The sequence below is a fragment of the Ochotona princeps genome, chromosome 29 (assembly GCF_030435755.1).
Source record: "Ochotona princeps isolate mOchPri1 chromosome 29, mOchPri1.hap1, whole genome shotgun sequence".
Taxonomy (NCBI): domain Eukaryota; kingdom Metazoa; phylum Chordata; class Mammalia; order Lagomorpha; family Ochotonidae; genus Ochotona; species Ochotona princeps.
Genome location: NC_080860.1, coordinates 2531811 through 2553016, shown reverse-complemented (window position 1 = coordinate 2553016; position 21206 = coordinate 2531811). Strand labels below are relative to the sequence as shown.

Sequence of the window (21206 nt, the reverse complement as noted above, 5' to 3'; positions counted from 1 at the left end):
CCTCGTTTCTCCTCTTGTACCCCGCTCTCCCCCACAAACAAGAAGAAACTATGCAAACAATGGGTCTCACCCACTCTGCCCTGATCCTCAACGCTTCGCACCTAATCTACTATGGAAACATCATCAGGAGAAAAAGCGGGGTGGGATGAGGTCCTAACAGTTGCCGTGACACTCAAGCCCAGCAACCAAGCACACTGGGGCTTGCCTCCAGGCCACACTGTGCTGAAAGATCACCTCAGGCAGGTGGGGTGACCTGCAGGGACAAGACCGTGGCCAGCTATGCACCTGACCAAAGGCTTGTTTTCAGGACCAGGGGCCCAGGGCGGAGCAACCTTCAACTCACGTCCACCAACACACGGACGTGAAACGTGGCCTGTCCGTGTGGCCAACTGAGTGAACTGTGGGAGAGAATGGGGCAGTGACATGTCCCCTGGGATGCCAGGCCAGGCCAGAGGCGGTCAGGGACCAGGGCCCTCCTGACCACAAAGGGAAATGCAGACAGACGAACTGGGCAAAGCTGACTGGAGATGAGGGCACACAGGAATATCATGGCAAGGCCACTGGAGCCCCCTTCAGGGAGGACCACACCACGTGCCCTACAGGAAGCAAAGCCTTGCTGTGACTGTGGGGACAGGGGTGGCCACCAGCGCGTGCTGTACCTGAGCTGGTGGCCGAGGGAACAGTGGGGGACAGGGGTGGCCAGGCCGAGCTGGTGGCTGAGGGAACAGCGGGGGGACAGGGGTAGCCAGGCAGCGCGTGCTGTACCTGAGCTGGTGGTTGAGGGGACAGGGGGAACAGGTGTGGCCAGGCAGCGCGTGCTGCACCTGAGCTGGTGGCTGAGGGGACAAGGCTCTTGGACACCTCCCAGTGGCCAGGACTTGGTTCTCTGAAAGAGCTAGTGTTACCAGCTGACCTTCCATGGCAGCAAGGAACGCATGTTGTCAGCATGTTGCCATCACCGGCAGGCTGGGCAGGATGCCAGTGTCCGGGGACCCCGGGCAGCAGAGGAGGGGCCGAGCCCCAGGCTGGAGGAGGGAACTTACCATAGACTTAACAAAAAAATACATTTATTTATTATAAAGGTAGAGTACTGGGGGGGGGGGCGCACACACACACACACACACACACACACGCACACACACACCACCTGTCACGGGGCCACAGCGGTCAGGACTGAGGTCAGCAGCAGACTTCCTCACAGGTTTCGCACGGGGGCGCCAGCGGCCACCTCCAGGTACAAGAGCAGGCAGCCGGGTGCAAAGTGGAACAGTCGGGACCTGAACCTGCGTTCTGAAGGCCTGTGGCCAGCTGGGCAGGTGAGCAGCCCAGTGAGCGTGTGGGAGGGAGGGGGCTGGGCAGTTAGGGCAGGCCAGGCTGGCCTCCAGGCTCTGCCCCACAGTCCATGGCGTGGGTGACCTGTCACTCAGACCAGATGCTGGGCCCTCCCTGTGGGTGGCAGAATGGTGGTGATTCCTTGGTCCTACCCCAGAAAATAGAAGGGGCTCTGGGACCCCTGTCAAGGCCAGTCAGCATGCTGTGGCAGAGGGACGGGCAAGGTCAGCTCCGGGCCGGCTGACAGCTGACTGCCAGGGGCACCAGATGTGTACTCCACACAGCTGCACACAGGGATGGGGCCGGTGCCCACCTTCCACGGGAAAGAGCTCTGAACAAGTGTATATGGGGGGCCCACACCGCTAGGCAGGGCCCCCAACAGCGCAGGCCTGTCTGCGGAGGTCCCCTCTGCAACAGGCACCAGCCGGTGAGCGGAAATCTCATCCACCATGTGCCCCGACACAGACCATGGTCTGGGCAGCAGGCCTGTCCCTGCTCCGGCTGGAGTGGAGGAGCTCTCTGGGGCCTCGGCTTGCCCCATGCGAGCAGACGGGTCAGAGGGACCGGAGCAGGTGTTGATGGCTGCAGGTCACTGCCGCTCAGTCCTCTTAGCCTTCAAACCAGTCCTCAGCCTTGCAGCAGGCGTGGGGGTCAGTGGTCAGAGGTCGGTGGTTGGGGGCCAGGCCTTTTCGACATCGGCGTGCACGGCTTGGGGGAGCCATTCGCAGTACTGGGCCAACAGGTCTGCAGGGCAACAGAGAAGCCGTGTCAGGGACCTGCCATGGCAGGGGCAGCTCGTGCCCACTCTCACCCACTGACTCTGGCAAACTCACATCTGGGGTTTTTCCTCCACGCAGCCAGCAGGGCATCGCGGCAGTCGGCCTGCTCGGCCACCAGGGCGCTCAGCAGAGTCTCCGTCCTGGGCTGCAGCCTGTTGTGCAGTAGGAGTTACAGAGCAAGGTCAGGACTGTGGGGCAGGAGGGGCTGGATGGGGAAGGGTCCCGGCCCAATCAGCTGGGGACTCAAGGATCTACACCTTGCCCCCACACTCGCACCTCTCCAGGTCTCTCTCGTGGAGCCCATCCTGGAGACCTGTGCTGTGAGTCACCAGCCCCTCAGGGCCTTGCGTGGCAAGGGACACGCAGCTCCAGGCCCCCATCTCGAGTTTCCAGATAAGCACAGGTGTGCGTTGGTACCTGCTCGCCCCTCAGGGAGCTTCCTGCTCCCCAAAACTCTGAACCACCCCTGTGAAAGCAAAGGCTACTCTGCCCCACTGGAAGGCAGGGCATTTTGGGGACCTGGAGGGGCCTGGACCTTGGGCAGAACAGAGGAGATGGAAACGAGGAGCTGAGGGGGAGGAGGTGGCAGTGGGAGCTGGGTGGGATGAGGCGGTTTGCATCCAGCTTGCAGGGTCCCACCCCAGGAATCCACAGCTACCCAGAACCTCAGAAATGACCCTGCTGGAGAGAGGATCCCGCAACTGTCACACACTGGGATGATGACCTCACAGAGGAAGGAGGCCGGGGCAGCCGGAGACTGCAGCGGGGCAGCCACAGGCCGAGGCAGCCGGAGACTGCAGCGGGGCAGCCACAGGCCGAGGCAGCCGGAGACTGCAGTGGGGCAGCCACAGGCCGAGGCAGTTGGCTGCCAACAGCTGCCGGAGGAGCCCGCACGGCCCACAGAGTGGAAACCAGAGAGGACCGCTTCCCGGACCCCAGTGTGCAGGCCTGTCCCAGTGGCCCCAGGAGAACACATGGACTGCCCCATGACACCTGGGGGGCATACCTGGCCCACGTCTTCAGCATGGTGTTGGGGCTGGACAGCAAACAGCTGCGGAATGTGGCCAGCTTGGAAAAGACCTGAGGAGAGATGGTGCAGGACTGAGGTCCGGGCATTCCTGCTCATGGCACCGAAGGGTAGGCAGAGGGCCCCCTGCCTACCTGCCCTTCCAGCAGAAAGCGTGCGAAGTGCTTGTAGCGGTCGAGGCCCTCCGGGAAATCCACCTGCACGGCGGGGAGCGGCCAGCCAACTCGATCTGGAAGGCAGGTGCTGGTGAGAGGCGGTGCTCGGAGGCCAGCCTCACCCCCAGTGGGACAGAGGGCCTGTAGACACTCCCCAAGACACAGGTTCCAGGCAGGGGGACGGGCAGCCCAGACTCACAGAACACGCTGGTGCGGTGACAGAGCACCCGGCCCTTCTCGGGGCAGTAGGTGGGGGCTGGCTCCTCCAGCGGCTTGTCAAATTGGCAGTAAGAGGGCAGCAGGGCCGGGATCCACTCGACCTCCACGGCAGAGACGCCTGGGGACCAGGGAGAGGGCCAGGGTCACGGCAGGCCATGCCGCCTGGATACACCTGCCGCGGCTCACCAGGGCTGCCAGTTCCACACCTTTCATGTACATCTTGGTGGTCTCCACAATCTCCTGATAGATCACAAACTCAGGGAGCTCTCTGAAGAGGACGGAGCTGGGGTGGATGAAGACGGGGTCGTCCAGGAGGGGCGTCTGCACAGACAAGGAGGGAGGGCGATGTCAATGCAGGAACCAGACCCCGCCATTCAGAAGAGCCCCAACGAATGGCTGTGCTGGCTGCGAGGGACATTGAAACTGGGCACACTTCAGTATGATGGATTGGCAGTGCCATGCGCTGCAAGCTCACTCAGGGGCACGGGAGGCCCAGAGAGGGCAGGGCGGGACTGGCAGGGCAGGGCTTCTTTCATTTAAACAAGCAAACAAAAAAAGCCTTTATCTATCCATATTTTTTAAAGGCACACCATGACTTAGCACTGGCTGTTGCAAGCATTTCAGGTGTAAAATTCTCTCTGTGCCTTTTGAATAAATGAACTTGAAAAAAGAAAGAAAACACTCCTAAGCTGAAGGTGGCGGCCATCGCCGGGAGCACCCTGGAGCCATGAGCTCTGTGTGGACGGAGCTTAAGGGGTGTCAGTGGTTACACCACGAGGAAGGGGGACAGAACCTACTCCAAGATGGGACCCCGTTGGTGCGAGGGGACCTGGGGCCACGCGCAGGCCGGCAGCCTGACGGGAGGCAGGCCTTACCTTGTAGCCATTCCTCCACCGCTCGTCCAGAAGCTCCTCGCTCTGCACCCTGCGGGCCAGGTGGTCGCCCAGGCCGGCCATCACAATCTGCCGCAGGTAGGTCACCTGGCTCTCGGTGGGTGGCTGCATCTTGGGGTCCACAAAGAGCCCGGCCTCGGGGCACACGGCATTGACTGGGGGTGAGGGCTGGGCATGAGGGCAGCGGCAGAGGCCACTGACGCTGGGACGGGGGGTGCACTACTGAGCCAGGGCACAGCCTCAGCCCCCTGCCCCTTGGGAGACACCATGTCCCAGAGCCCTCTGTTTCCCTGCAGGCCCTGGGTGCTCTGGCAGCTGCTGAGCCCAAGCATGGGGTCTAGGCGAGAACTCTTCTCAAGCTGGGAAGGGCCTGGGGGACAGAACCAGAAGGGTGCAGCCAAGCAAGAGATGGGAGTGAGACAGGGACTGTGAGGGCACCCCAAGTGTGACATGAAGTCAGCTGGCAGTCTGCCCCGTGCTGTCACGTGGAGTCAGGTGGGTGAGCTCAGGCGGTGGGGGTGTACCTGCAGTGGTCAGCTAGCCCCGCAGGTGGGTGAGCTCAGGTGGGGGTGTACCTGCAGTGGTCAGCTGGCCCCGCAGGCGCCGGGTCTCCAGCATGGCCTTGTAGCGCAGCCCATTGCTTTCACAGAACTGGGGAGAGCAGCCGGCATACTCACAGGCTCCTACGGCACCTGCAAGAGGATCAGCCGCCCTCACTCCAGGCCCACACCAGGCCAGGGCACCACAGCCACCCCCATGCCCAGCAGTGGGTACCCACCCAGGAGCACCATGAGGTCGCCGAGCTTCAGGGATGCTCCTTGCCCTGCCCAAGTCCTCCTCATCTGGGCCACCCGAGCCCGCTTGCCCTTCAGCACAGTGAGCTCCTCCTTGCTGGCCGCCGGCCTGCAGAACACACATGCACATACTGTGCTGAACAGGTGGCTGCTGGCCTCAGGGAGCCCCCAGGCCCAGCTGCAGACACACCACAAGGGCCACTGCCCTTCCTGGGTTTGCTCGCTAAGTGGACTCACTCCAAGAGGCTCATTTCTGGAAGCAAAGTCCCTCCCACGACCTGGGCCCTCTCCTGCCAGGAGCCCCGGGGCCATGGCCGCCATCGGCCAGAGGGTTCCACACAAGGCCACCCACTGAGTCAGGCCCAGCTCAGTTCATGGCCCGGCCCCCACCACACCTGTCCAGTTCCTCAAACAGCTCCCGCACAGTCATGGCAGCCACGACAGTGATGGTGTAGGGCAAGCAGTTGTGCTGGCGGCTCAGAGCCAGCATCTTGGCGTAGCGGGGCGCCACAGGGAAGGTGGCCATGGTCCTGCCCAGCGTGGTGATGGGGCAGCTGAGCCGGGAGCTGTGCACCTGCAGCTGCTTCGCCCTGCAGGGAAAAGAGGGCTGCCTGTGGCTCGCTGCCCTGAAGGTCAGAGCTGGAGTTCCCGGGTGCCAGGTGCCTCGTGCCCCCACTGCACCTCTCTGCCTTCTGGGGGGCCTGCAGGGCCCCCAGCGCGATCAGCAACTCCTCTGCAGCAGCCAGGGCCTCCACCGAGGGGGGCGTTGGGAAGGGGAAGTTGATGACCTGGGACAAAGGCACATGGCAGGGACAGTGAATGCCAAGTGTCCCTAAGGGGGGACTACACTTGCTGGCCAGGGGTGGAGACGCTGCCCCCATGTGCCTCCCCAGGGAAAGCTCCCTACTGCCCACCTTCCGAGCACAACTCACACCAGCTGGGATGTGCATGGACACAGACAGGGAACACAGGTGCCCTCCAGGTACCCTAGGTGAGGGTCCCTCCCCCTCTCCCGCAGGCCTGGGTCGGGTCAGGCTGCAGCCAGGAGTAAGAACACGTGGTGTGCACAAGGACTGACGGCCGCACACAGGCAGCGTACAGGACTGTGTGCCCACGCTGCCTGTCCCGGGCTGCCCACAGGGATGGAGCGTTGGGTAACCCTGTGTGTGTGTGTGTGTGTGAGAGAGGGAGAGGGAGAAAGAGAGAGACACAGCACACAGTGTTAAGTGTAGGGTACATCTGTGTGTATGTGGGGCTGACGACTGCACACTGCCTGTCCTGGGTGCCCAAGGGGATGCCATGTTGGTTAAGCCTCTTTGTGTGTCTGTCTGTGTGTGTGAGGGGGAGTGACCGGGACCAAACCTGCCGGGGCACCTGCAGCTCTGTCCCCAAGCCTGACCTTCTCAATGTTGAGCGCCTTCATTTGCAGGATGAGGTCCTCTACGGGCCGCCGGGTGATCTCTGGAGCAGGGAACTTCTCAAAGTCTCCAAACACCGCGGATGAGTACAGCCTGGGCAGGGAGGGCGGGCACAGGGAGACACGGCTCAGCCACGCCAGCCCCGGCCAGTCCTGCCCGGGCAGCCTGCCTTGTCCTATCCCGCCCCCTCAGCTGTGAAATAGACAGGGCGGCAGCCTACAGGGGGCCGTGGACAAAGCACGACGGCCAGTACACAGAGAGCACCCAACACAGGCCCCGCAGGGTCAGCACCTGCACTCACGTGGGAGACTCAGAAGAAACTCCTGGCTCCTGAACATGGCTGGCCCAGCCCTGGCTGTTGAGGCCAGCTGGGGAGCGAACCACCACATGGAAGACCACCATCTCTACCTCTTCTCAATTCAATGATTTTTTTTTTTCATATATAAACAAAAGGATAGGGGCTCAGCAACAGAACAAGGGACCAATGCAAATGTGAGCTTATGACAGCCCAAGGACACAGGACCCAGAAGATGGGAGAGGGACAGTGCCACTCCTGCACGGGAACCAGGGACCCACCTGTAGCAGTGGCCGGGCTCTGTCCGGCCCGCCCGGCCCGCCCGCTGGTCAGCCGATGCCTGGGAGACCCAGGTGATGCGGAAGGAGGACACACCGGTGACACGGTCATAGTAGCGCTTCTTGACCTTGCCACAGTCCACCACGTACTTGATGCCAGGGATGGTAAGGGATGTCTCGGCCACATTGGTGGCCACCACACACAGCCGAGCACCCTCTGGAGGCGGCCTGAAGACCTGGTGTGGGGGTCAAGGGAGGGCCAGTGGGATGCAGGGTGCGTCAGAGTGGGCCAGGCCTGGGCACTGGGCAGGGGAGCAACCAAGTCCTCCCATCTCAGGACCCCAGTGTCCTCTCAGAACCCTCAGGGAGGCACCGGTACCTGCGCTTGCTTCTCGGGGGCCAACAGCGAGTATAGCGGGAGCACATGGAGTGGCAGGGATGCGTCCAGCTGCTCTCCTGGGGGATACAGACGCTGCTGACCCCTGTGTGGGGCAGCTTGTCCACATCCACCAGCGCCCTGTGCCAGGAGCTCAACCCTCGATGAACAGGGCAGGCGGGCCAAGCCTGGGGCCCGGTGAGAGACTCTGGACGATTTGCCCACCATAGATGCCCTGAGCGCAGCTTGCAGCTCCTGCCACTGGTGCTCCAAGGGCTGACACCGCTGAACTTGGGCAGTTTTTGGGTGCCCCACACAGTAGCGTACTGGCCCTATTCACATTCTTACAGCCTCAATGAACACACCCTAGAGCCAGCATTCCCAGCCACCGCCAAAGCCCATGCTCACACGGGCATGGTGCCCAGTGACACTCAACACCCCCAGTACGGCACGGCCTCCCTGTACCAGGCAGCTTTGGGAGTTCAGAGCACAGCGGGGATGGAGCACCCAGAATGGCCGGCTCTCTGGTGCGGACAGCCACAGCACAAGGACAGTACTTAGGGTTCATGGCAGCTGCCGCCCAGGCCTATGGCAGCGTCTGCCGTGTGGGGCAGGGGTGGTGGTGGCACTCAGCACACACTGGGGGTACAGGACTGAGTGATATGAGGGTGGGCTCCACTGGGCACACCTCCACCCATGTCGTCATCCCCCAGGTCCAGGTCCAGGTCCGATTCCAGGGCGGCCTCCTCCTCATCCACCTCCGCCTCCCTGTCCTCGTCGCCCTCTCCGGCTGGCAGCACCGAGTAGTTGTCCAGGCTGATCAGGGGCAGTGTCTGTGGTCAATGAGATGCCAACAGCATGAGCTACGGCTGCCCCTGGTGTGACCACTGTTGTGCACAGGGACAATGACCCCACTGACCCCTGCCTGCATGACAGCCCTGCGTGGGTTTGCCCCCTGGACCAAGAGACAGCCACAGGAGCCACGGCCTAGGGCTGCTCTGAGCACGCTCCAGTGCAGCAGGTGAGAGCAGGAGCCCTCCACTGCAGAAGACCCCCTGCTCCCACTTCTCCAGCAAGCATGGTGGGGCCTGCCCTCCCCAGGGCTCTCACACGCCCTGCTCAGGCTGCTGGAGGCCCAGCACAGTTGCCAGCAGCTCCATGTGACCGCTGTGCACAGGTGGTATGGTGCAGCCAGGAGACTAATTTCTCATTTTCCTGCAATCCAACACGGGCTGGTGGCCACCATGCTTGACAATGTGGCTTTGCAGCCCAAGCCGCCAACAGGCTCTGCACCTACCGAGGCAGCCTGAGCCTTTCGTGCCCTCGTCCGTGACTTCTTGAACTTTCGCATCTCTTCCGCTGACTCTTTCTCATCTTCCTTCTCTGCAAAGGAGGAGACGTGAGGAGAGAGACACCTTGTGGCCAGAGCAGGGCAGGACGCTCTGCTCCTCACTGGGGAAGGGCAGCTCCAGCCACGGAGCCAGCGAGGGGCCAGCGAGGGGCCAGGTTACCTTGGGCCTGAGGCCTGGAGTGTGGGAAGGCCTTCCTGAGCCTGCGGCACAGCGCGTGCACCTCAGCCTGCCCCGTCAGGAACACCAGGATGCCACCTGCAGGAAGAATGGTTCTCAGCAAGCATTTCCTTAGCAATGACCATCAACCTGCCACATCAGCTGGGGGCTGTCTATGCCAGTGAGCCAGGCTGCACAGACAGGCCAACGAGCCACACGAGGACGGGAGGCACTGTGAGGGCTATTCAGTCAAGAGACCTGGGGGGGCCACTCCCAGGAATCGTCCAAGAGGACAGGAATGAGGTGTCCTGTGTCAGGCCTGAGGCCGAGGTGGGCTCCTGGTGCAACCCCAGCAGTAAGAACCCCAGGCAGCCTTGCACCCGGTCACTGGCAGGACACGGGCAGGTGCCACGGCTCCTGCAGGAGGAAGCCACATGTGCTGGAGACCTCCCTCCCACTGTGCCCTTCCAGCAGGGCGCAGCAGGCAGCCTCAGGCCCCGGCTCTGCAAGACCAGGACTTCCTGAGCTGCTGTACTGCAGGTGCACGCGTGTGTGTATGCGTGCCACCAGTGCCCGGGACCACGGTTTCCTCTGACACCAATCTACCCCAGCCAGGTGAAGTCGGTTTCGACAACACCAGGTAAGCAAGGGGACATAGCAGAACGGTGAATCTCAGCTGAGGTGTGCCCGTTCCCCCATCTATGAGGGGGCACTACCAGTGCCCAAGGGCTGTCCTGCCATCGAATGTGGCCAACCCTCAGCTGTCTGCTCCGGCTCAGTCATGCAGCGTCGCACTGTTTTGGGCAGAAAGAGGCAAGCTGGCACTGTGAACATTCCAGAAGCAAATCAGAGGGGCCAGGGCCTGGGCCTCAGCCCGCTGCCCACCCTGCCCTGGCCAGGGCCTCACCTGCAGGCAACATCCGGTGGATCTTGCACACTTTCCGGAAGCACTCGCCACTGTAGTCTTCCAGCGGTGTGCGCTTGTTGAAGTGCACTGTCACCGGGAACTGGCGGGACTCCACCTACGGGATGCCCGGGCAGGTGCGGGCGGAGAGGGACTGCTGTGCCCAGGAGCTCCCCAAGAAAGTAAGAGGGGGAAGAGGATACGCTCGCACAGGAGCTCTCCAAGAACACATGTGGGGAGCGGAGAGGAAGAGGAGCTTCCTGCCTCTTCCCTGGTCTTTCTGCATGCTGTTCTTTTTAAGATTTCTTATTTTATGGGTTTGTGACAATAGCCTAGTGGCTAAATCCTTGCCTTGTATGTGCCGGGATCCCATATGGGCGCTGGTTTATGTCCTAACTGCTCCACTTCCCACCCAGGTCCCCCGCCTGTGGCCTGGGAAAGCAGTAGAGGCTGGCCCAAAGCCTTGGGACCCTGCATCCACACAGGAGACCCAGAAGAAGGTCCTGGCTCCTGGATCAGCTCAGCTCTGGCCACTGCAGCAACTGGGGGAGTGACTCAGTAGGCGGAATATCTTTCTCTACATCCTTCTCTGTAAATCTGCCTTTCCAATAAAAAGAAATAAATCTAAAAAAAAAAAAGAATATTTTTTATTTATTTGAAAGGCAAAGTTACAGAGACAGAAACAGCGGTCTTCCATCTGCTGGTTCACTCAGTGCCCTCAATGGCCAGGGCTGGCCGGGGCAGACTCCATCCTGGACCTTCGTGTGCCCAGCTCACCAGCAGGGAGCTACTCTGCTCCGAGCCAAGTGTGTAAGCACATGCCTCTCTGTAAGACAGAGTGAGGTCGGCTGGGGTCCCCTCCACCTGGAGAGGCTTGGCACTTCGGGGGTTACCTTGATGACCGGGGGCGGCTGGGCAAAGAGCCGCTGGTTCTGGGTGAAGTCCTCCACTCGCAGCGTGGCCGACATGATGAGCAGCTTCAGCGGCAGGTGTCTCTGCGGGGGACAGGCTTGGTGAGCCATGGGCAGGCGGGTGTGCAGCCGGGGACCCTGTGCCTCTGCCCCCCTGCTCTTCCCCGGCCCCTTCTGGTTCCAAAGGACTCCCGGGAAAACGGCCCTGCCTTGCCTTTCACATCCCTGAGATCAGGCTGACGGTGGGTAGAGGGGGTATGACTCTAGCTCTCAAGCTGTTGGCCCCCTCCACTGCCCATGCCACCATGTGCCCTATGGGGGCTTAGGGGGCTTGTGAGCCCCATGCACCCCCTGGCCACTGGCCTCTTCCCACCAAGCCAATCCCTGAGAGCATGGGACACGGCAGCTCAGGGAGCCCCGACCCAGGAGGCCTCTACTGTCCGCTCACGGAGGAAGCTCACAGCCAGTCCTGAGCGACCCATCTGAGGTCCAGGGCGCATGCGGCTGCGTCAGGCAGCCCCACTTGCACTGCAGAACCAAAGATCTGGAGGTGTCACAAGCCAGCTCCTGCAGGGCCTCTAGCTTTGGACAGAGGGCAGATCAGCACAGGGGGCCAGCCCCCAGGCCGTATGCATGGGGAGGGACAGTGGAGACAAGTGTCCCCAGGGACTGCCCACAGCAGCAGCCCAGGGCAGAGTCCTGGCAGTGTGCTGAAGGTCTTGGCGCCCCTCCCCACCCCGTCCCTTCCAGCTTAACCTTTGCCCGCAGTGCCACGATGCGGGAGAGCAGGCCGATGAGGATGTCTGTGTACACACTCCTCTCGTGGGCTTCGTCAATGATCACCACCTTGTATTTCAGCAGTAGGAAGTCCTGCGGGGAGGCAGTGGAGAGGCCTGAGTCAATCCAGCTGCTCCGTACCCCATAGCCCTATCCAAGGAATCCTGTAACACCACCCCCAACACTTGGTTGCAGGGTCCTTGCCCTGTGGCTTCGGTGTCCTTATCTGGGAAATGAGGGCAACAGGCCCATCATGGGGGCAAGAGAAGTCTTGGTGTCATTAAAACCTGCAACGTACACGGCAGTGAGCTGGGGAAAACAGGCCAGCATCAGGCCGCCGCTGTTACCCGGGCCCGAGCACGAGCAGCCATGGAAGGCAGCTCTACGGCAGCCAGACTGCAAGGGTTCCCCTCAGTGCCCGCGCAAGGGAGAAACAGCACTGCCCACCTGCCAGCGGCCTCCCCTCTGGGTCCCGCCCACTGCCCGCCGGTCAGTCCCTGGGAATCTCCTGGTGTCCCCGGAACACAGGCTTCTGCTCCCAAGGCTGACCAGCAGCCCTGACTAGCCCAGCAAAGCGTCAAGAGGACACGGAGTCCACCTGTCTTCAAATGCGGGGCACTGCCCAACATGCCCCAGTGCTCAGTACAGGCCTGGGAAACGTGCGAAAAGCTGCAGATCAGCAGGAAACCCCGGCCAGGCGGCAGGCTCCATGCAGAGCCATGCTCAGCCACTGCCCGGCGCCCACCACCCCATGTGGAAGGCACCAGTGAAACGGAAGCTCGGGGAGGCCGAGGGAGAGCGCTGGGCCGAGGGAGAGTCGGGGCTCACTGACCAGACGGAGACGGGCAACTGACCTGCTGGATTTCTTTGAGCAGCACACCGTCCGTCATGAACTTGATCCGCGTCTGCTCCGTCACGTTCCCTTCGTAGCGGATCTGGTAGGAGACGACCCTGCAGGGACAGAGCAGGCCCCGCCCAGGGAGCTGAGTGACGCTGCTCCGAGGCGAGCAGGAGAGCCAGCAGCTGCCCAGGGCACAGCTTCCTCCGCCTGGCCTGCCCCTGCAAACCCACATCCAGTAAGAGAGACCACGGAGAGTCAGGTTGGTCCCCTATCCACCACACACCAACCCTCTCAGAGACAATTATGGCAATAGCTCTCACCTTGCCCCCACGTGGACGAGGCCCATGGTACTGTGGCTTGGCTCACTCCAGGCAAGCTCGCAACACCAGCCCGTGACCCTCCTCCCAGGAAGCAGGGGCACTCACCGTTCCGACAGATTCATCTCCTTGGCCACTCTCTGGGACATGGCTACGGCAGCCACTCGGCGGGGCTCAGTGACGCCAATGATGCTGTCGTCACTTGGGGAGGAGAATACAACATGTCAGCAGTGATCGGCCACAGCTCGCCTGGGTCCCAGACACACATGGGGCCACTCAGCAGCTCAGCCTCGCCTGGGTCCCAGACACACACGGGGCCACTCAGCAGCTCAGCCTCGCCTGGGTCCCAGACACACACGGGGCCACTCAGCAGCTCAGCCTCGCCTGGATCCCAGACACACACGGGGACACTCAGCAGCTCAGCCTTGCCTGGGTCCCAGACACACACGGGGACACTCAGCAGCTCAGCCTCGCCTGGGTCCCAGACACACACCAGGGCATCTGGCAGCTCAGCCTCGCCTCTGCTCTGGACACACACAGGGGCACCCGGCAGCAAACACACCTAGATCGCAGACACACACGGGGTACCCAGCAGCTCAGCCTTGCCTGGGCCTTGGACACAAACTGGGGCGCCTGGATCCCAGACACACAGGGGCACCCAGCCTGGCACAGAAAAGGTCAAAGCCACCATCCACTCACAGGATATGAACAGGCAGCCACGGGCCAACAGCCCCAGGGACGGTGTTGGGAGCAGCTGGGAAGCATTTCTATGGGATGCTGTTAGAGCAGTAAAGCCAGGAGCACAGACCACAGGCAGGGGCTGGCCTGTGTCCTGAACAGAAGGATGGCACTGGCCAAGCTGGCCAAATGTCAGAGAACCCGAGTACTGTTGACACCACTGCCCTGTGCTGGTGCCCTGGCGCCATAAATGCACCACGCAGTGTGAACACGAGGGAAACCTGCGCCGGGGTCACCTCAGCTCTCTGTATTAACTGCAGCTTTCTTGTCGGGGGCCTGGCGAGATGGGGTAATGGTTAAAGTCCTTGCCTTAAATACGCCAGGATCCCATATGGGCACCGGTTCTAATCCCGGCAGCTCCACTTCCCATCCAGCTCCCTGCTTGTGGCCTGGGAAAGCGGTGGAGGACGGCCCAAGGCCTTGGGACCCTGCATCCGCGTGGGAGACCCGGAAGAGCTCCTGGCTTTGGATCGACACAGCACCTGCTGTTGTGGCCACTTGGGGAGTGAATCATCAGACAGAAGATCTTCCTGTCTCTCCTCCTCTCTGTACATCTGGCCTTTCCAATAAAATGAATAAATCTTTAAAAAAAAAAAAAAAAAAGAATCCAGAAATGTAAAAAAAAAAAAAAGAAACAAAAAACAAAGACAGGTGGGAATAAAAAGCTGGAGGCAGGCATTTGGTCAACATGCTCTGCACTGGGCCTGGTGCAATAGCCTAGTGGCTAAATCTTTGCCTTACATGCACCAGGATCCCATATGGGTACCAGTTCATGTCCTGGCTGCTCCACTTCCCTTGCAGCTCCCTGCTTGTGGCCTGGGAAAGCAGTGGAGGACGGCCCAAGGCCTTGGAACCCTGCATCTGCTTGGGAGAACAGAGGGGGCTCTTGGCATTAGATCAGCTCAACTCTGGCTGATGCGGCCATTTGGGGAGTGAACCAGCAGATGGAATATCTTTCTCTGTATCTCCTCTCTGTAAATCTGCCTTCCCAAAAATAAATCTTAAAAAAACAAAACAACGACAACAACAAAACATCCTGTACTACCATAACTCAGACGTTTTGATTTAAAAAAAAATGCCCTGCGCTTCCATGGTCATCCTGGCTGCTGTGTCATGGTCACCTCACAGCCGCCTCTGTGCACGCACCGAGCCTGCCTCCCACTGGATGAGGAAGCAGCTGTGTCCATACGCTGGCCCGCCTGGGCAGTGCAGAGCGCCCCAGACACAGGGACTGGCCAAGGCTTATGGGACCTGGGCTGCCTTGTGTGAAAGAGCTCGGCCACTGCCAGACAGAGGGATCCCGAGGCTCCAGCAAGCTGCCCCCGCTAGGTGCCACATCACACTGGGCACACCTGGGCACTCCAGTGGGGAGGACGCCAGAAGTAGGAGTCTGGTCTCCCTGGAGCTCTGCCCATGGGTCAGCATCCTTCACAGAGCATGCTCTGTCTGCTGTCCAAGCAGCACAGAGTCGTGGACACGGCTCCATGTGGAGCCCCAGGCATCCCCGCAGCGAGGCTGCATGCTTCAAAGGGCTGGTCAGAGGCCAGAGGGACGCGAACGCAGACGCCCCTCACAGTGCCAGGGCTGCTCCGAGCCTCCTGCCCAGAGCTGCAGGGCATGGAAACATCCCAGCGAGGACCAGATCCCCCGGGGGCCCACCGTAACTACTTTTAGCCCCTACCTGCTGTAGCCCGCTTCGTACAGGAACTGGGGCACCTGCGTAGTCTTCCCGCTGCCGGTCTCGCCGCACACAATGACGATGGGGTGCTCGGCCACCGCCTCCATGATCACTTGCTCCTCAGAGAGGATTGGCAGCTTGAGCCGTTCTTCCTGGGGGAGAGGGGGTGTCACCCTGCAGCAGGGCAGAGGCGGGGCCAGAGCATGCGTGGCAGACAAGGACTGTGCCCGAGGACCTGAGTTCCCAGGCTCAGCCAGCTGCTGGCGGGACCCTTGGCCTAGGACTCAGCAGGCACTTGGGATTAAACTGACCAAAGACAAGTGAGCCGGCAACACCCTGTTGGTGCTTCCTCTTTGGAAGGGGCTTGCCTCCTCTGACCTTGGCAAGGAAATGCTGGGCCTCAGCACACCTGTGCCCATCCCCACTAATTCGGAGGTTTCTGGAAACTCGTTCTATGCATGCTAACACAATGTTTTATTAGGAGGGAGGGGGAGACAGAGGGTCATATGGCGGCCGTCTGTAAACTCTGCCTGGGACACTGTCGCACACAAACTGGAGGCCGGGAGAGGCCAGCACTGTGGCACAGGCCGTTAACCCACGGCCTGTGACATTGGCATCCCATTGCGCCGGTTCAAGTCCCAGCTGCTCCACTTTCACTTCAGCTTCCTGCTGAAACAGTGGCGGCAGACAGACCAGTAGCGTGGCCCCTGTCACCCAAGGGAGAGACCCAGATGGAGTTCCAGTCTCCTGGCTTCAGCTTGGCCCAGCTCAGATTACTGCAGCCATTCGGGGAGCGACCCAATGGATGCAATGCAAGACCTCTCTCCTCTTCTCCCCTCCAACTCTGCTTTTAGATGAACAGATCTCAGCACAAAGCATGTGTCCTGTGGCAGATGCAACAGCAGGGGCAGGGAGTGGGGGATCCTCATCTGACTCACATCAAGATGGGGAGCAACACAAACACCAACCCCAATATCAAGGTGACCATGAGACCATCCAGGAGGGCACATGTGGGCAGCACACTGCTTCCGACCACGCTTACAGAGCCTCCTGGGGGAGGCGGAGAGGCTGCACCATATGACAATTGCTATCTGCAAGCCACATACCACCTGGCTCTGCACCTCCCCTTCGAGGTCTGAGTCCCAAGAGACCAAGCAGCCCTGGGGCCTCGGGGCCACGCCCAGGAGGAAGGCAGGTACCCTCATCCTCCTGGGCAGACAGCCATGCGGGGAGCAGACCACTCACGGCCAGGCTCTGAGCTGCGCATGCGCTCAACAGAAAAGTGACATACACATGAGCTAACTGATGCTCGGTTGGGCAGCCTTGGGCTAGGACCTCACAGGGCACACCTGACGTCACAGAGGAAAACGCTGCCTACATCTCAAGTCTACGTCCTACAGGGCGATGGCCCACACACGCTGCAAATCCTTCCATGGTCAGGACACACTGGGAGATGCTTCTGTGGCAGGAAAGGAGGCGGGGCAAAAAGCACAGAGCCCTGAACACACGGGGGACATCACTTTACAGATGAGGAAAGTAGGGTCCAGGAAGCAACCCTGACAGCGGCAGAACCAGCTCCTAATCTGGGGCTCCTGCTCCCGCAGCTGGGACGACAGTGGTGGAGAGAAGACCCTGCGGGGAAGGCCAGTTGCAGCCCCGGACACCCAGGTCCAGCTAGGGAATGCCCCCCACTCCCACCCTCACCCCTCCGACCCTAATCCCAAACGCTGGAGTGGCGGACCTGCATCTCAGGGGAGCGGTTCACGGGGATGAACACAGCGGGCTTCGCAGGGGGCCTGGGTATGGCTGAGGCTGCTGTTGGAAGGCGAGCAGGGGTCCCAGCTACAGCAGGCTGGTGCTGGGGCACCGGGCCCTGGTCCCCAGGCCCTGGCAGGGATGGCGTCGGAGGCCCTGCCCCCAGCGGCTCAGAGCCAGGGGCGTCCTCTGGTTCTGAGTCTGCGGAGGACATGGACTCCTCCTCCGAGGATGGCTGGCGACTGCGCTTCCGGCGGGCCCCACGGAGGCTGCTCATCTTCTGACCCTGGGCTGCCGCCTCATCGGCCTTCCTGGGGACAGTACAGACATCAGCTGTGAAGGCCACAGGACCCGGGGCCGCGCCCAAGGCCACGCACCTTGCGCTCTCAGGCCCCCACTCATTGCTCACTCCACAGCACCCTCCTCCTCTATGCTGCCCAGGTGCCGCCTGCGGGGGACACAGCCGGGTACACCGCCCTGCCCCTCTGCCCACTTCCCCTTGGCTTTCTGCCAGGCACAGGGGTCTCCAAAACGTTATGAACATGCACACTCTGAAAACACTAAACACATCAAAAAACTTTACGCCTAAATATATGTATGTATTTTTTAATTGGAGAGAGCTTCCACTTGCTGGTTTACTCCCCAGACGCCTGTAACGGCCCCAGACAGGCCAGAGCCGGGACTTGGGAACTCCATCCAGGTCCCCCACACCTGTGACAGGGCCTTTAGCCTCAGCAGGAGGCTAAACAATGGGAGTGGAGTTGGACCAGCACCCAGGTACCCCATGGCATGTGGGTGTCAGCCCCTGCTCCCCCAGGCCTGCCCCAACAGAGGCCAGGTTACTATCCACTGTGCCTGGTCCCCCAGCTCCAGCCCAGCTCACTCCCTGCTGCACCCCCATCCCCACCCCGCCCTGGCTCACTCTCTGCTGTGGTACATGCGCTTTCCGGTGCCCAGCTTGGCCGTAGTGTACAAGAGCTTCATCTCAGCCTCGGAGACCTGGACTGCACTCAGCTTCTGCAGCAGCTCAGCGCGCTGGAAGAGACGGGGTGGTGGACACTCGGCATCAGACACTCTGCAGGGCTCAGACTCAACGCCCCTCGGTGACACTGACTGAGGCTCCTCCCGGAGGCCCAAGGCTGCCCAGGCTTCACAGGGGCCTGGGCCAGCAGACTGAGCTTGGGCAGGCCTCTGTCCTGTTCATGGGCCTAGGGCTCACGACGGGGCTCCGTGCGGCACTGACTGCCACATGCAGGAAGCCGGGGGAGGCCCCTGCTGCTGTCTGAGAGCAGACTGCAAGACCCCAGCCTACCACTGTATTAACACAGTGGGAAAGGCGAGGGCCCAGTGGGCTTCGTTCACCCCACACAGGGGTTTCTGAGGTTTCTCTTTACTATTTTTTTTTTAATACACATTGATTCATGTATTTGAAAAACAAAGTGACGAGAAAAATCGTCCATCTGCTATTCATTCTCTGAGCCAGGAACTGCAGCCTGGTCCCCTGCGGGCGCCAGGGGCCACCACGGCCTCCCCAGGGCACAAGCAGGCAGGGCAGCTTACGGACATCTCAAGTGGCAGCTTGACCAGCTGCAGCATGATGCCTGTCCCCCTCCCCAGCCATTATTCCTGCAAGTGAACATGTTTTACACCTGCTCTCACGTGCACACTTCACAATTAGGCAGACGAGGAGCAGCCAGGACTGAGGACCACACTGCGGACCACGGCTTCACACTGGGGTGGAGATGCCAGGTCCAACTCCCTGCTACCGCACCCAGAAAACAGCACAATATGGCTCCCACCATTCACATGGGAGACCCAAACTGAGCTCTGGGCCCCTGGCTTCAGCCTGACCCAGCCCTGGCCATTGTAGCCATTTGGGGAGTGAACCAGCAGACACAAGATTCTTTCTCAAATAAATAAATCTAAAACAAAAAGCAAACAAATAAAACTACAAACGCCCAGCACTGCATACATGGGCCTGGCCGGTCAGCTCTCACCTCAGCCTCCGCTGTGATGCAACTCACACTTAGGGTCAGGTTGCGTCTGCCTGCGCATCGCAGCCCAACAGCAGCTTCTGGGATCTGCCTCCTCCCTGCCACCCCGGTGCCAGCGGCATCCTCCACACTCATGCCAGAACCAAGACAGACTGTCCTGGCATGGAATCCCTGGCCCGGCTGGGACGCTAACTTGCAGGAAGCACAGGTGCACAGGCAAGCACATCACGTGCAGAGCTGAGGCAGGAACTGGGCAGAGAGCCGGCACAACTGGCTCGCCGGACAGGGCACAGCACCCCATTCCCAGCTGGCTTTGTTCCTTCCAGAAAGTTCCCCAGATGGGCCTCCTGAGGGACTGTGTGCTTATGAGGGGAAGGCAGGGGGCTGGGCGCACCTGACTCTTCTTTTCCTTCTGCTCCAGGACCCTCTGCAGTGCCTTCCTCTCCTTCTTGCTCAGTGGCTTCCTCTCTTTCCGTGGGGGCGGGGCCCTGGTTTTCTTCTTCTTCTTGCCAGGCAGCACCAGCGCATTGCTGGCGTCAACGCCTTTCAATGCATCCTTGCCTGCAAAGACAACCTGGCTTGTCCACACACCCTGGCTTCCGGTCGGCGCCGTCCTCCCGTCGTGGGCCAGGGGACACTTGGCCTGGACTTGCTGCTCTGTGCACCACAGCCACCAGGTGCTCACCGGGGCAACCCAACCAGTCATTCGCACAGTCCAGGTCTGCATGCCCACCCGTGCCTTCCCCAGGCTGCGCCCCGGCCAAGCTCCCACCCCTGCAGCCCCTCCTCCCCCGGGCACCAGGGTCCAGCGCGAAGCCCCCCCACCCTGGGCTCCCTTCCTCTCGGGACCAGGGCGGCTCCAGCTGCCCCAATGCCAACACCCCCTCGGCGAGGACCCCCAGGAACCAGCAGCCCACGCCCTTCCTCCCCGTCATCGCCTCGGCATCCCATGGAGCGAGCGGGTGAGCCCAGAAACGCCAGTCCGGAGCCAGGGGATGACCACTCGCAGGCCAAGGATGACCACCGGCAATGAAGTGACAGAGAAACGCTGGGTGCCACGCTCTTCTGCCTCACCCTCCAGCTCCAGCTGCACGGGAGGCAGCGCCTCCGGGGCGCCCTTCGAGGGTCCCGGGGCGGCCTGCTGCCGCCCCTTGAGGTTGTACCGCCTGCGCAGCTTCCCCATGGCGACTCGGCCGCGACCCCAAGTCCGACTCACGTGGGCAGCCAAACCACCCGCGGCCGAGCACTTCCGGGTTGTACTCTCGCGATAACTGTATCTAACCGGGAGACTGAGGGGCGGGACCGCAGCGAGACCATGCGGAGAGGCGGGGCCAGGCCGGGCCTGGGCGGAGTCCGGGCGGGTGGGGGCGGAGCCAACCCGGGCCGGGGCGGGGCCGATTCAAACTCGGTGACAATGGGTTGAGCTGCCATCGTGCCCAGGGCTGTGCCCAACCGACATGTCCCTAGTTTCCAAACCTGAATTATTCACTAATACTGTTTGGGCCCCAGGGACTCCTGACATCTTTTAAAAGATAGCCCTGCTCCGGATAAAAACTTGGCCCACCCTGTTCTGATATTCTTTTTGTTTGTTTTGTTTTTTGTTGTATTTATTCTCTTCTGATATTCTTGCTCTGTACCCATTCAGGGACAGATGAGCAGCGAGCAAGGAGGAGCTTCCCCACTCTGCTTCCACTGCATGGGGAAGCCACGTGTGTTTTGAATTATGCACTGGCCAGCATTTGTTAAACTATTGCAGGTCTATCCTGGAGAGGTCAAACTGCATCACAAAGATGTCAGCTGTAAGTTTAACGGTGTAGCAGCAACAGAGGCAGCGAATATCATTATATTCCTTGTAGCTATGAATAACACTGAACTTGTTCTCTGTGTTGGTAGCACATTAACAAAAATGAGAGGGTTAAAACGTGTACAATGGTTTTCTTTTTGGTTTTTGTCTTTAGAAAGGAGAAGTTATGGGTCCGGCAGAGTAGCCTAGCAGCTAAAGTCCTCCTCTTGCACATGGCGGGATACTATATGGGTGCTACTTTGTGTCCCAGCAGCCCTGCTTCCCATCTAGCTCCCTGCTTGTGGCCTGGGACAGCAGTCGAGGACGGCCCAAAGCCTTGGGACCCTGCACCCACACGGGAGACCTGGAAGAAACTCCTGGTTTCTGGCTTCAGATCAGTTCATCCCTGGTCATTGTGGCCACCTGGGGAGTGT

The 21206-nt window shown here is 60.8% G+C and overlaps 1 protein-coding gene across 1 annotated transcript; it reads right to left on the bottom strand.

Annotated features, from left to right (window-relative positions):
- Positions 1-1829: 1829 nt before the first annotated feature.
- On the bottom strand, positions 1830-20255 carry DHX37 (DEAH-box helicase 37). The gene is made up of 27 exons (XM_004595415.2): positions 20064-20255; positions 19384-19550; positions 17918-18030; positions 16982-17306; positions 15244-15392; positions 12933-13025; positions 12521-12617; positions 11646-11759; positions 10872-10973; positions 9982-10096; positions 9078-9173; positions 8864-8949; positions 8255-8399; positions 7570-7646; positions 7194-7426; positions 6599-6710; positions 5881-5987; positions 5595-5789; positions 5184-5308; positions 4981-5097; positions 4388-4560; positions 3719-3833; positions 3493-3630; positions 3273-3367; positions 3118-3191; positions 2166-2263; positions 1830-2076 (listed from the first exon to the last, which is right to left on the bottom strand). The coding sequence occupies exons 1-27, from the start codon at positions 20170-20172 to the stop codon at positions 1991-1993; spliced, it is 3456 nt and encodes a 1151-aa protein (XP_004595472.2). The 5' UTR covers positions 20173-20255; the 3' UTR covers positions 1830-1990.
- Positions 20256-21206: the final 951 nt, after the last annotated feature.

Excerpts from the sequence above, each read along its gene's own strand:
- DHX37 (XM_004595415.2), bottom strand. The coding sequence starts at position 20,172 with ATGGGGAAGCTGCGCAGGCGGTACAACCTCAAGGGGCGGCAGCAGGCC. Across the intron at positions 8,950-9,077 it reads CTCCAGGCCTCAGGCCCAAG|AGAAGGAAGATGAGAAAGAG; the intron begins GTAACCTGGCCC and ends CCTCCTTTGCAG. Across the intron at positions 5,098-5,183 it reads CGACCTCATGGTGCTCCTGG|GTGCCGTAGGAGCCTGTGAG; the intron begins GTGGGTACCCAC and ends ATCCTCTTGCAG.